The following is a 14,081-nucleotide window of genomic DNA, read 5'->3' as shown; positions in this document are numbered from 1 at the left end:
GCAATCACAAAACTGCATGCTTAGTGCTACAATGAGGAAGTTTCCATCTTTCTTTGGTTTCTAATGTTCTCTTTTCTCTAAACTTCTTTTTGCATGTATAATTTGTTACTCTACAGATTAGTACTTATTACAGTTGTTATGATTGCTAATTGTTGCATGTGTATTTCAGTGCCTTTCAAATTTAATTTTAAACTCTTCAAGGAGAGGGAAAATTAGCTTTATTTTCTTAACTTTCTTTCTTTTTTCTTTATTTTCTTTGGCATCTCTTGCAGCAACTGAATCAGTTGAGGAAGGTAGTATTACTTGCCAATGACCAGCATGGGTTTAGAATGGATCTTATGTTTAATTCTCTAGTTTGCCATTACCTACTATTACTTTGGGTAAGTTACTCTTAGAACCTTAGTTTCCTCACATGTTAGATAGGTATAACATCCTTCATGGAATTTCTCTAAGAATTATAAAAGATGAAGTCCATAAAACAATGCCTTTAAGAACTCCAGAAGTGGTAGCTATATTTTTACTACAACGTTAGTGAATTTAAACAGGTTTTTTGTATTTGGTAAGAAAAATTCCTAACAGTTTAGAAGTATTTTTAAATTAAAAAAATTAGACTAAAATAACAAAATCTGTATATAGCAGTGCTCATATAAATTGTGTGAAGATGATCTTTACAGAGAACCTGATGTTTTACATAAAGAATAACAGTGTCTCAGTGATTGGATGGCCCTTATATACTTACTAAAGTGGACTCTGGAAATTCTGCTTTAGAGAATGAATAAATAATATGGCTTTTGGGAAATTTTGTTAAGAGTGTGTGGACTGCTTAATGCCTTATCATTACTTTTAGAATGAGAATTGAAGCTTGTACTTCTTATGTCTCAAATTACTGCTAAATGTTAATTAATGCTAAAGATTCCTTTCAAAGAAAAAGTGCTACTTTTGCTATAAACAAAATGCTGTATTGAACGTCTTAATTAATATAGAAAAATAGGCCTTTAGCATTTTTTTAATAGGAACATGAAATTAATCTGATGGCATAACAGTGTTGACTGACTTTAGGATATGAAATTAGCCTGATCTAGTGAGAAGACATACTGCCCTTAAGGGACTGTGTTCATGGTGCTGCTGAGCATAGAGGAGAGTAGCTAGCAAACCTGGAGAATTAGTACTTAATCTATCCTTCCTCACATTAGCATTGTTGTAATGTAAAGAAAACTAAGGATTTATTTGCCAAAGAATCTTGTGGTTTTAATATTCTCATAAAGAAAAAAAAGTGTTGATGTGCCTATCTCACAAGAAGAAAGAGATATGTGAAAGAAAAGCAGAAATATGGCATAATAAGTAATTGGTGTCATGTATTTTTGAAAAATAATTCATTACTCTTAATTTTTTTCAGACTTTGACTTTTAAAACTTTTATTTGGTAATGAATAGTAATTGAACATTCTTTCTTTGATCATTTCTCTGAGTTATCACTATGTAGAGAAACATGAAACTGTGAAATTTGAAAATTGAGTATACAACAGAGATAAAAGCACACTAATGCCACATGACATTTCATGAACTATTTTTTCCCCCTAAAGAAGAAGTTTGGATTAGTTATTTTTTAAAATGGGCCACATTTTTAAAAAATTAGTTATTCTTTAAAAAATTGCTTCCCTGGCATGTTGTTCAGTTTTAGCAGAAGGAACTCTGAAACTGCTCGTATATGCATTTTACTTTTTTTGGTGTGGTGGGAGGGAGAAAGGGTTAGTCTCTTGCTAATATCTTCTTCCTCACTTTCCTGCTAAAGGGCCTGGATATTTCTTTATTCATTTTTGTGTATTCTGTGTTTTTTTCATCTTTATATCCTGATATGGTGCCCTTATTTTAACGAACACTCATACAGCTCTTGCCATATCCTAAGTACCATTTTTTTTAGTTTTATAACTTGTAACACATATTAATTTATGTAATCCCCTAACTCATGCAAGTGTAACTCATTATCTTAATTAATAATCCTCTAACAACCCAATGAGGTAGATGCTAGCATTACCCCATTTCACAGGTGAGGAAACTGAAGCCTAGAAAGATTAAATAACTTGCTCAAGATCACACAACTAATGAATGGTGGAACCAGGATTTGAATCAAAGCTATTTAGCTTCAGATTCTCTGTGCTTGATGCATCATTATGCTACCTTGCAAGTTAGCATTCAAAACATTTTTTTACTTGAATGAAAGAGAAGATATTTCCTTCTTTAGTGTTTAATTATTTTCATTACTGTTAAATTCTGCTGATCAATGATATGCAGGCAGTCTATAAGAAGTTCATGGAAAAATTTGTGTTATCTTTTAGTTACATTTATCCACAAACTTTTAAAATTACTCGTGTGTGTGTGTGGGGGGGCACATATATATTAGTTATCACTTATCATCCCATTTTATAGATAAGAAAATCCAGGTTTAGAGTGTTTAGGTAACTTGCTCAAGGTTATACAGTTAATAAGTAACAGAGCCTGGAATTGAACCCAAATATCCTGACTCATGACTACAGTGTGCTTAATCATTGCTTTACGCTGCTTGCTGCCATCAGTTTTACTGCATGGGGGGCAGCAAAATCTATTTTATATATTACTGAACATGTAGTCAGTTTCCAATTATGAGCAGTGTTAGCAAAAACTAGGCTTTTTAACTTTATCGAGTGTCTAGTCTGTGTAAGAAACTGTACTCACTGCTATGNCTGGATATTTCTTTATTCATTTTTGTGTATTCTGTGTTTTTTTCATCTTTATATCCTGATATGGTGCCCTTATTTTAACGAACACTCATACAGCTCTTGCCATATCCTAAGTACCATTTTTTTTAGTTTTATAACTTGTAACACATATTAATTTATGTAATCCCCTAACTCATGCAAGTGTAACTCATTATCTTAATTAATAATCCTCTAACAACCCAATGTGGTAGATGCTAGCATTACCCCATTTCACAGGTGAGGAAACTGAAGCCTAGAAAGATTAAATAACTTGCTCAAGATCACACAACTAATGAATGGTGGAACCAGGATTTGAATCAAAGCTATTTAGCTTCAGATTCTCTGTGCTTGATGCATCATTATGCTACCTTGCAAGTTAGCATTCAAAACATTTTTTTACTTGAATGAAAGAGAAGATATTTCCTTCTTTAGTGTTTAATTATTTTCATTACTGTTAAATTCTGCTGATCAATGATATACAGGCAGTCTATAAGAAGTTCATGGAAAAATTTGTGTTATCTTTTAGTTACATTTATCCACAAACTTTTAAAATTACTCGTGTGTGTGTGTGGGGGGCACATATATATTAGTTATCACTTATTATCCCATTTTATAGATGAGAAAATCCAGGTTTAGAGTGTTTAGGTAACTTGCCCAAGGTTATACAGTTAATAAGTAACAGAGCCTGGAATTGAACCCAAATATCCTGACTCATGACTACAGTGTGCTTAATTATTGCTTTACGCTGCTTGCTGCCATCAGTTTTTACTGCATGGGGGGCAGCAAAATCTATTTTATATATTACTGAACATGTAGTCAGTTTCCAATTATGAGCAGTGTTAGCAAATACTAGGCTTTTTAACTTTATCGAGTGTCTAGTCTGTGTAAGAAACTGTACTCACTGCTATGTGAGATAAAAAAGAAGTCATTTCCCCAACTTCCTTATACTTAAGCAATTAACTTGCAAATTTTGGCATACAAACAGATCAAAATTTGAGGCATTCCTCAAGTCTCATTTCTCTTTTCAGACTCATAGAGTGAATCTATATTTAGTCAAGTTTGCTAACTACTACTGTAAGAATTTTCTAGAGACTTCTTAGGTAAATTATAGAACAATTATTACATATAATAATAATTCTAGTTACGATAAATGGTAAATTTATAGTAAAACATAAACATTAAATGGCAATGTTTTGATATGTAGTTTAATTTTTATTTAGAAACATTTTATAGTTGACCTTTGAGCCCTCAGGGAAGAGATCATCAAATGTCTTAAATTGTATTTGCTAGATGTTTAAACATAAGAAAGACACAGCACACAAATCATCAGCAGGAAGATAATGAGGTTGTCACGGCACAAAATGTTCTTTGTTTTTACAGGTTCTATTAGTTAATGTATTAGCAATTCTCTAAATGCCACTTTTGCTTATTAAGTGGTTTTGAGAGCAAATGAAAACATACATTTTATTCTTGGAAGCAGCATTTCTGAAATTCTTAACAAATGTGATTCTGAAGAAGTATTAAAAAAAAAAAATTAGACACTTCTGCCCATGGAGCATGTACATTCAAATGAAGATATTTTCTAAACTGTTTTTTGTTTTTTCTATTTGTAGCTTCTCTTATTGATAAACAGAAAATTTGCCCTTAACTTTCGGTTTCATTCACTGGGATTAAATTAGATGGTAAATGTGATAGTGATTTAAAAAACAGAGGGAACATAATATCGTTTATTTTCGTATTGGAATTGAGATTATTAATCAATTCAAACCAAATTTTTGGTACATTTCTAAAAACAATCTATTTCTACAATGCAATTTTGACTTAAATATCAAATTCTCTAATGTATATAGCTACTAAGCAATCAGCAAACATAAGCCTGTTTCAACAAATGCCAAAATGATTGAAAAAACTCAGTCGACGTCATTTTCCTCCGTGTTGGTTCTTTTTACCACTGCATGTTTGCTGAGTGTCCACCAGCCCCTTGGCCCCCTTTCCTCTCCTCCCTGAAATATATAGCCTTTTTCTCTCCTCTCAAATCTTTTAAGTCCCACCACTTTAAAGATATTTCTTCCCCACTGCAGCTATTAATCATCTTCCTTGTTTCTTCTCTCCCTCTTTTTCTCTCTTTAACTCTTACAGTTTGTTTTTGTTTGTTTGTTTTTTTGTAACAGTGGTTCTCAAACTTTAATGTGCATCAGTCTCTCCTGAAAAGCTTGTTAAATCATGTATTATTAGGCTCTACCCCTGAGTCTCTAATTTAGGAAGTATGGGGTGAGACATGAGAAAAATGTACAAAGTAGTCCCAGGTGATGTCAACGATATTGGTTTGAGGACCACATTTGAGAATCGTATTTATACAAGTCAAAATCATCTGTCAATAAACTAGCATTCTTTATTGTTGTTTAGTATTTGAATGCATTTTTTTAAAGAATGACTTTTAAATGTTTATTTAGTTTTCTGATCAGTAATTAAATATAAGCATAAGTTAACATTTACCTCAATGTTTGGCAAAGAAATGCAAACCAAGTGGGACTTTCGCTGAATTTCTATTCTACTGAGTAGCAATCTTTTAAAAAGTCTGTATTTTCAGGCTTTGAAAAAATATTAAACAGTTCTTTTTGCTATTGGCACTGCCCCCAAATACATTTTTTAAATGTTTGAAATATGGAGTGAATCCTATATTAGAAATATAATGATGTCACTTTTATAAAATGATAATCTTTCACCTAAACTTGATGAGGTCTGTTACTGTTTAGAATATTACATCTGCCCCCAAAGTGTGTTATGTCTGCATTAAAGAGATGGGTGAACCTATAAGCTTTCTTCAATATTCTTTAAAAATTAGAACTAAGCAGGACCTGAAATATAGAACCTTCTATAGATCATAGAGCAAAAATGGATGCAAGTACCTATTTAAGTATTTTAGAATTTCTACCTCTTTATATCGTAATGGTTGAATGTTTTTAAAGATTCAGAGTACCAATTTACATAGAATTTCAATAATCTCATAAAAATGTTGATATTTATGTAAAATAAGAATTCCTTAAAAACTGACTTTGTACTCTTATGACTGCTTGCAAGCAATCTAGAGTAGGCCAGTGTGTCCAAGCCTAGCATCTGATCATCACAGTCTCCTAGGGAACTTAAAGAATGTGTATGCTGCATAGCTTGCTGTCCCCATCCTGAGACAGATTTATGAACCACTCATGTGAAATCTGGAATCTCGGTTAGTATACCTTGTAGTTGTTTAGGCTCTAAAGGTTGTTTTAAAAGATAATACTCTGTAAGTTTTACAAAGGTATTGTCCATGGCATTTTCCAACATAGAAGGGTGGTCAGTTTGATAAACTCTGTAGATAACTATTGAAATAGTCCATACAAAACTGCCTCTGTGATTTTTCCTATTTTGGGGAGTTTTTTGTTTGTTTGTTTGTTTTAACTACTAGACCTAGGTACACATTAGGCAGCCTATGTTCAGACAAAATTAGAGAAAGACTTTAAATTGGGTGGATTTAAAATCATCACTAATCAACAATGTAACAAAGACCCTTCAGACATCTATGAGAGCCGACTTTTGTAGGTTTATTAGGAACTGACTATATCTTTTCCCCAGAATACTTAATTTGATAATGTTAAACCAAGAAAAATTCTTAGTGTCCTTTACTGAGCTTTATAAAGTGTTGATTTTGCCTCAGTGTATCCTTCTTATGTTTGCACCCTGTTTTCAGGAAAATTAATATTTGAATATTGAGCTGATATGACTTGCTGTCAAAATTGTAGCATTCATTTATAAAAGTTAGCAATTAGTTCTGTCTTACATTGCAAATTTCTGTGCACATTACCACAGGGTGATTGCTGAATAAGAAGATGATGATCGCTGTAATAATGTAGTCTTTTCTTCAATGTTGTTATTACTCTTTAAAGAATGACTAAAATAGTTTTATCTTTCTAAATGCTTATTATAGGAGAGCAAAATTTTAAATTATTGACGTATATACCATTAATTAAGTATATCTTGATAAAATATATCTATAAAAGCTATAGTTTAAGGCTTTTGGCAAAGGTTTTTTTTATTAAAATCATCTATTTGCATATAATGATGAATTTAGAGTATTTTTCTAAAAAGGTACACAGTTAGGTCAGAACTTCTTAATCTGGAATCCATGGTTCACAAGAGTACTTGGGGGATTTAATGGAGTAGTTTCTTAGCTGAAACTATGAGAATAGAAAAATTAATTATTTAAAATTATATGTGAAATTTTGTGAACAATTGCATGAGTGTATGTCTGTGCACATGTGTTTAGGAGAGCATTTATATTTGCTGTCAAGGGATCTGTAATCTAGGAGTAAGCATGGTTTATAGTTTTCATACAGAAATATTGTGAAAAATTGTCTAAGCGAAGAAAACTTTGAAGATAATTTAAAGAGCTTTTTACACAGTAATCCTATTTTTTCTTTTACTAAATCAAATTTGGCAACTCCTCATTTGACAGAATAGATTACAAGCAGTGAAATTCCATTTCAAGGTAAACATTTGTGATAAGATATGTATTTATCCTCTTTTTACAGAATATAAGGAATAACCAAACAGTGTAGCAATAAGATATTTTTTGAAATTTTGTTTTACCTTGTCCAGGTGATATTTACAAAAACAGCCTGTTGCTGGAAGAAGAACATAACCATGTAAAAACTTACTGAGCACCAAAGCACTTTCTTTCATTTTATGCTACCTCTATATAATACCAAAATTAATGTTCTTGTATTAATGAGAATCTGACAGTCCAAATCTTCTGTACTAGCTGTTTTTCTAAATTTAGAACTTTATCTTACCAGAAAGGATGCTAGAGATGCCCACAAATTTTATAAAGGTAGTTAAAAAACATAAATTACCGGGCCGGCCCGGTGGCGCACTGGAGAGTGTGCCACTTGGGAGTGTGGTGGCGCTCCCGCCGAGGGTTCGGATCCCATGTGGAGACCGGTTCCCACTCACTGGCTGAGCGAGGTGTGGGCGCGACACCAAGGGTTGCGATCCCGTTGCCGGTCCCTGGTACAGGCGCGACACCGAGGGTTGCAATCCCGTTATCGGTCAGTAAAAAAAGACAAAAAGGAAAAAAAAAACATAAATTACCAAGTATTATTGTTCTCATTAGCCACTTAGAAAAAATATCTACATGTTTGGTTTAAATAATTTTTTAAACCTTAAAGTTCATTTTCTTTACTATGACATAAACCAGTGGATATTTGGATGAACAGAGTTTTATAAGTCTAAAGTTAATTTAAGTGCATTTATATAGTTTCTTTAGGAGTTGAACATATTGGTATGGAAACCTCTAATTTTTGTTCTTAATTATTAAGAATAAGTATGTCTTGTTCACCCATGACATTGATAGATATAGAAAAAGCATTTTTTAAGAAAAAGGCATAATAGTGTTGTGGCTAAGACCAAGGGTTCTGGAGCCCAGTAGGTTGGGGTTGATTTTCTAACTTCCCTTTTATTACTTATGGGACTTTAGGCATTTGCTTTAGTTTATGTGCCTCAGTTTCTCCAATTATGAAATAGAAATCATAATTAGGCTTGCCATGGGGATTAATTGAATTAATTCATGTCAAGACCCTTTGAATAATACCTGATACAAAGTAAGTATTCAATAAATATTAACTATTATTCTTATCAATTATAATCTGATAGTTTATTAAATGTAATGTTTTTACTACCCTGTATGAATTTAATTTTGGTTTATAGGACTGAGAAGTAAGCATGATAATGTGGTTCTTGAGGCCAGAAGTCAAGGATGAAATATCATTTGAATAATAAAAGAAACATATATCTGGTTGAGTTGCATATAATGTCTTCTGTTTTTAAATGAGTTGATTCTTAATTGCCACATTATCTAACTTAAAATTTAAATATTAAGGTTGAAATAACTTTTTTCTCAAAGTGCTCATAGCAAAATGCTGTCTTTAGAATAAATTAACAAGACTGCATTTTAAAAAATATATTAAAATGAGAATAGATACATTAGGCAGACCCTTTGTCTCTTGGTAACAAAGGGGCAAGATTAAGTAAAATTTTTTTTTTTTTTTTTTGGCTTTTTTCCGTGTCCGGCAACGGATCGCAACCCTCAGTGTTGCCCCCGTACCGGACCGGGGACCGGCAACGGGATCGCAACCCTCGGTGTTGCTCCCGCGCCTCGCTCAGCCAGTGAGTGGGAACCGGTCTGTATGTGGGATCCGAACCCTCGGACGGGAGCGCCGCCGCACTTCTCAAGCGGCGCACTATCCAGTGCGCCACCGGGCCGGCCCTTAATTTTCAGGAATAAAAAATTAAGATTATTCTATTTTATTTTATTTTATATTATTCTGAAAGTTTAGAACCCTCTTTTATCATTAGACTTTAGAAATCATACATCCCAGTTCTAGGAGCTCCTCTGCAAAATTCTGAAGCTTGTCCTTAGAGTTCACACAACTTGATTTAAATATATGTTGCAGGTGTGGAGCATGTATGTCTTTGTTAGTTGACTGGATTTCACCTCCAGCAAAGTGAAGAGAAACATGCAGTCATTACTTTACTAGGGCAAATGCAATCCCAGGGAAGCATCTCTGAGAACGATAGGACTTCTTGACTGAAGCCTGTGCCAGCACTCCTTAACAAGACATACACCATGCAAATGAACAATTGAGTCCCACACTGAAACAGCTGTTAACTACGAAAAACTGTTAAAGGGATTAACGGTGCCAGAGGCTGAAATGTAACGAGACAGGTGAAATAGTGATAACATAAATATTCCTGCATGAAAAAGCAGTAATGTTTAATTAATTTATTTATTTTTATACTGGTGTGGCAACTGAGTTTAGAATACTTGTGTGAAATATGTTAAACGTTTAAAAAGATTTACTTTCTTTTGGAAAGGTGTAGAAAATGAGAGAAGCAAAAAGAGATATTTTATTTGGAAATATTTTCTGATATTTTAGTAGGCTTGATTGCATACAAATTTGGGTGCTGTTTCCTCTAGTGATGACATGCTGTAGAAAGATACATGTGATTTTCAAAGATGACAAATGAAGGTCAGCTGCCAAATTCTTCCTTCTAAAGTTTGTCATCATATTATTTGGAAACAGTACAAATAAAGTGTTAAAAGTGAAGCTAACATTGGGATGTTTCTGCTTATGGCCCCAGAAAGAAATGAGAATAAAAATCTGTGGAAAACAAATACAGAGGTTTCGCTATACTCTGGTTTGCACTTGAATCTAATGTGTACTATGGGCCATTCATGAAAACATTCCTATTAATTTATTGAATGAATTTGTTATTGTTTTTTTAGGGCGTATATGTATATGTTTATGTTTACATGCTCGCTTGTGTTTATGTGTGGGTTTTAAATAAATGATTCCAGAAGTGTATCTTCACCTCACCTATAGGGGTTTGTAATTAATTGCATTATGCATATCGATTTCTAAAACCAAGTATAAGTTAAATTGCCTAGAATATTCAGTAAAGGCATAGTGATAGAGGCATATTCCGTAATGTTTGTATGAAATGAAAACCATTTGGGATTTAGAATTATTAATTTGAAGATTCTGCTAGCACATGTATTTTGCTCTCCCCACATTCCTCTGCTCCACTGAACGACCGATGTTTGTGTCATGACTACTGTTCCTGTACTCACTAATATTTATTAATCAAAAATCATATTAACAGATTGTTTGTATTGACATCTTTATTTTAGATCTATTTTTGAAACTTAGAATGAGTTTTTTAATCAAATATTTGAAGTGTATATTTAAGATAGTCAACATATCAGCATTAACCTTAAAAACATTAGATATCAATCAATGTGATTTGTCGCTTTCCTGGGATCCTATTAACATGTCTTAAATAGGTAGAGAAGAAATGTGTAAACAGGTATAATTGATTTTACTGAATATGAAGCATACACACACAAATATATTTTAATGGAAACCTTTAATGTTGTAGAATTAAGAAATACTCTGAGGGTGGGATTCACAGATCTCAGAATACAGCTTTATTTTTAAGAAGAGCTCTGCTTTGTGGGAATTTAAAAGATAATGGAAGAGACTATCCAAGGAAAACCTTTAAGTAAAAAAATTTGGTTTTTCTTTATCATTTCAATATCACTTCTTTTGAAAATGTCTGAAAAATCAATTTAGTGTTGTTCATACAAAATATACACAAAATATTATACAGATTGCCAAAGTTGTGCTAAAAATTGTGGGGAAAATGAGACAATAGAATGCAAAAATATATTTACATTTCAGCATTTTGGAATACATTATTTTCTTACATACACACATAATTATGAAGAAGTAATAGCTGCAAGAAACTTTATAGGGCAAATGAGGCTTAAAGTGCAAAATGGCAAAGAATATTGACACAAACAGTGTTAAGATCAGATATATGTTCTGCATAAGCAAAATTGAACTTGCAATAAATTTATCTGATGTCAAAAACTTGTGCAGCTTATGCTTTCTTGAAAGCGTGAGAGGGAGGTGGAGAATTAAGAGAACCCTGCTTTCATTGGGAGTACGATCAAGAAGAGGCACCTCCTTAAAATGAAAGTAAAGTATAAATAATGTTATTTGTTTAAATATTACAAAGCCATGAGGAAATTTAGTACAGAAGACCACTACATTTAATGTGCATGGGAAAATCTGAGACTCTCAAACAAAAGCAGAAAAATAAATAAGTCTAATCAATATAAGTTAGGTATAAGACTATTGCCAGTTGTGCTCAGTTTAAGGGAGAGAATCCCCATATATTGGTTTCTCCTATGATCACATTGACTTACTCTAGTGCTACCCTGTAAAGTTATTCTTTTCTGAAATTTCTTTGTTCTTTTTGCTCTTGCAGAGTGACATTTCATTTTTTTCTTTAATATTTCAGCTGAATAAGCCACACAACCATTTATTTTTTTAAAGTTACTGAATGTAAAAAAAATGTTTCCTTTTCCTTTTGATTTCTCTTTCAGGAAGTTGATGGCAATAAAGTTATGTCTTCATTTGCCCCACACAACTCATCTACCTCACCTCAGAAGGCAGAAGAAGGTGGGCGGCAGAGTGGCGAGTCCTTGTCTAGTACAGCCCTGGGAACTCCTGAACGGCGCAAAGGCAGCTTGGCTGACGTCGTTGACACCTTGAAGCAGAGGAAAATGGAAGAGCTCATCAAAAATGAGCCAGAAGGTAAAGGCTGGAAAAGAAAACAAAGTTGTTGCTGTCTCCTGGTTCAGATAGTTTAATCTCAGTTTTTAGTTCTGGTCCTTGATTTATACTCTTAAAGTTAAATTGGGCAAAAAGGAAACCTAATGTTATGAAGATGGATAGTATTTTTTTCCCAGAACACTTAAACACGTCTATCTCAATTTTTCCATCATTAGTTTATGTTGTGATGTCTTCCTTATTTTCACACATGAGTAAGATTTGGTTGAGTGAAACATAAAGATTCAAGGATAGAATGTGGCAGCAGAGCCCAAAATATTCACCCACTTGTCAAATTGCTGCTGTCTAATTTGTTTCTCTTCATTATTTTTCTCCTCAAGGACCATTTTAGAATTTTGTTATGTTTTGCAACCTTTATACACAATACATCTTATCCTACTTACCTTGATAATTAGGGTTTGGTTTTTTTTTGAATAGTCCAAAATTAATATGGTTAAGCCTATTGTATATTTAAAAATTAGTGGTGCTCTCACCCTTTTAGATGTACTTAATTTTGCATTTGTTTGACTTCCAGGAAGTCTTTTAAGATTTCATCTTCTAAATATCTTTTATAGTTAGCTGATAGTAGTCTGCAGGTGATATGCTAATGGACTGATCTTAAAATTAAAAGAAAATGGGCCGGCCCGGTGGCACACTGCTACAGTGCGCCGCTTGGGAGCATGACGGCGCTCCTGCCGAGGGTTCGGATCCCACGTACAGACCGGCCGCTCACTGGCTGAGCAAGGTGCGGGCGCAACACCGAGGGTTGCGATCCCATTGCCGGTCACGAAAAAAGACAAAAAGGGAAAAAAAAAAAATTAAAAGAAACAAACCCATAAGACAATGATGTAAACTGTACAAACTTATACATAATTGACGGTCATCCTTTATGTTACAGATACTTACTAACTCCTGTTAAAACCTATGTCTATCCTACGTATGGATGCTACATTGTACACAAGAACATGCATCCTGTTTCAATCAAATGGAAATTTAAAACAAACACACAAATGACATGCAAAGACATACTTTACACCAAAAATATACTGTATGTAGACTGTGTAAGACTGAGTTGAGCTCATTTCTAGTCTTTTAAGGCACTGGTAAATATATCTGACACAAAATGTATGTTAACCAGTATATTTGGAAGTTGAGATAATTAAATATTTCTGTGTCTCTACCAGATGCATAGCTGGGATGTGGATTTTGATTAAATTTTATGCGGTTCTCATGATCTTAGAACTGGAAAAAATTTTAGAGATAGCCTTATCAGCCAAAGACTTTTGAGATTTTTACTTACTTCCCCTTCTGTTCTCATGGAGATAAAAACAGGGTTTTGAGGAGGACCCAGATAACCTTTTTAAAAAATATGTTAGGATTTTTCCTTATATTAAAAATTATATGGTCTTACTATAAGAATGATTTAAAAAACATAGCAATTTATAAGGAAGAAAATAAATATCACCGAAAAGGTAGCTTGATTGGTAAGACTCTTAATATTATGGTGTATTTCTTTTCTAGGCTTATTTATACATATTCTGTTTATTTTGCATGATTAGCTTTATACTTTTAAAATTATTTTGCATTCTCCATATATCATGTAACATTCTAGTGTGACCATGTCACCTGTCATTAAATGTACTTTGAAAAAAATGACTACCAAATATTCTAAAGTTTGGCCACGGTTCACTATTATAATTCCCACATTACTTTTTTAATACAGTTTTAACTTTACAGAAAAATTAAGCAGATGTTAGAGAGTACCCGTACATTCCCTCCTCCCCCCATATACAGTTTCCTCTTTTTAATGTCTTATATTAGTAGGCACACTTGTTACAATTAATGAACTAATATTGATACATTATTATCATCTAAAGTCCATAGTTTATTCATATGTCTTTAGTTTTTATCAAGTGTGCTTCTTTTGTTTTCGGATGTCATTAAGTGTAAAATACATTTAGTCATCATGTCTCTTCAGGCTCCTTTTGGTTGTGATACTTTCTCAGACCCTCCTTGTTTTTGATGACATTAGAAGTTTTGAGGAATACTATTCAGATATATTGCAGGATGTCACTTTATTGGAATTTGCCTGATATTTTTCTCTTAATTAAACTGGGGTTTTGGGTTTGGGGACA

The 14,081-nt window shown here is 33.1% G+C and overlaps 1 protein-coding gene across 1 annotated transcript in view; it reads left to right on the top strand.

Moving 5' to 3' along the window:
* Positions 1–14,081, top strand: part of LOC103600567 (transcription factor SOX-5-like) — a gene marked incomplete at its 3' end in the record, with an annotated part of 203,597 nt that overhangs the window by 87,140 nt on the left and 102,376 nt on the right. The window contains exon 3 of the mRNA XM_008584860.1: positions 11,721–11,931. Within this exon, the coding sequence (XP_008583082.1) occupies positions 11,721–11,931 (211 nt within the window). The remainder of the gene's footprint in view (positions 1–11,720; positions 11,932–14,081) is intronic.

This window comes from Galeopterus variegatus, unplaced genomic scaffold (genome assembly GCF_000696425.1).
Source record: "Galeopterus variegatus unplaced genomic scaffold, G_variegatus-3.0.2 Scaffold3387, whole genome shotgun sequence".
NCBI lineage: Eukaryota > Metazoa > Chordata > Mammalia > Dermoptera > Cynocephalidae > Galeopterus > Galeopterus variegatus.
The sequence above is the reverse complement of the archived record's forward strand: the minus strand, read 5'-3'. Positions and strand labels throughout refer to the sequence as shown.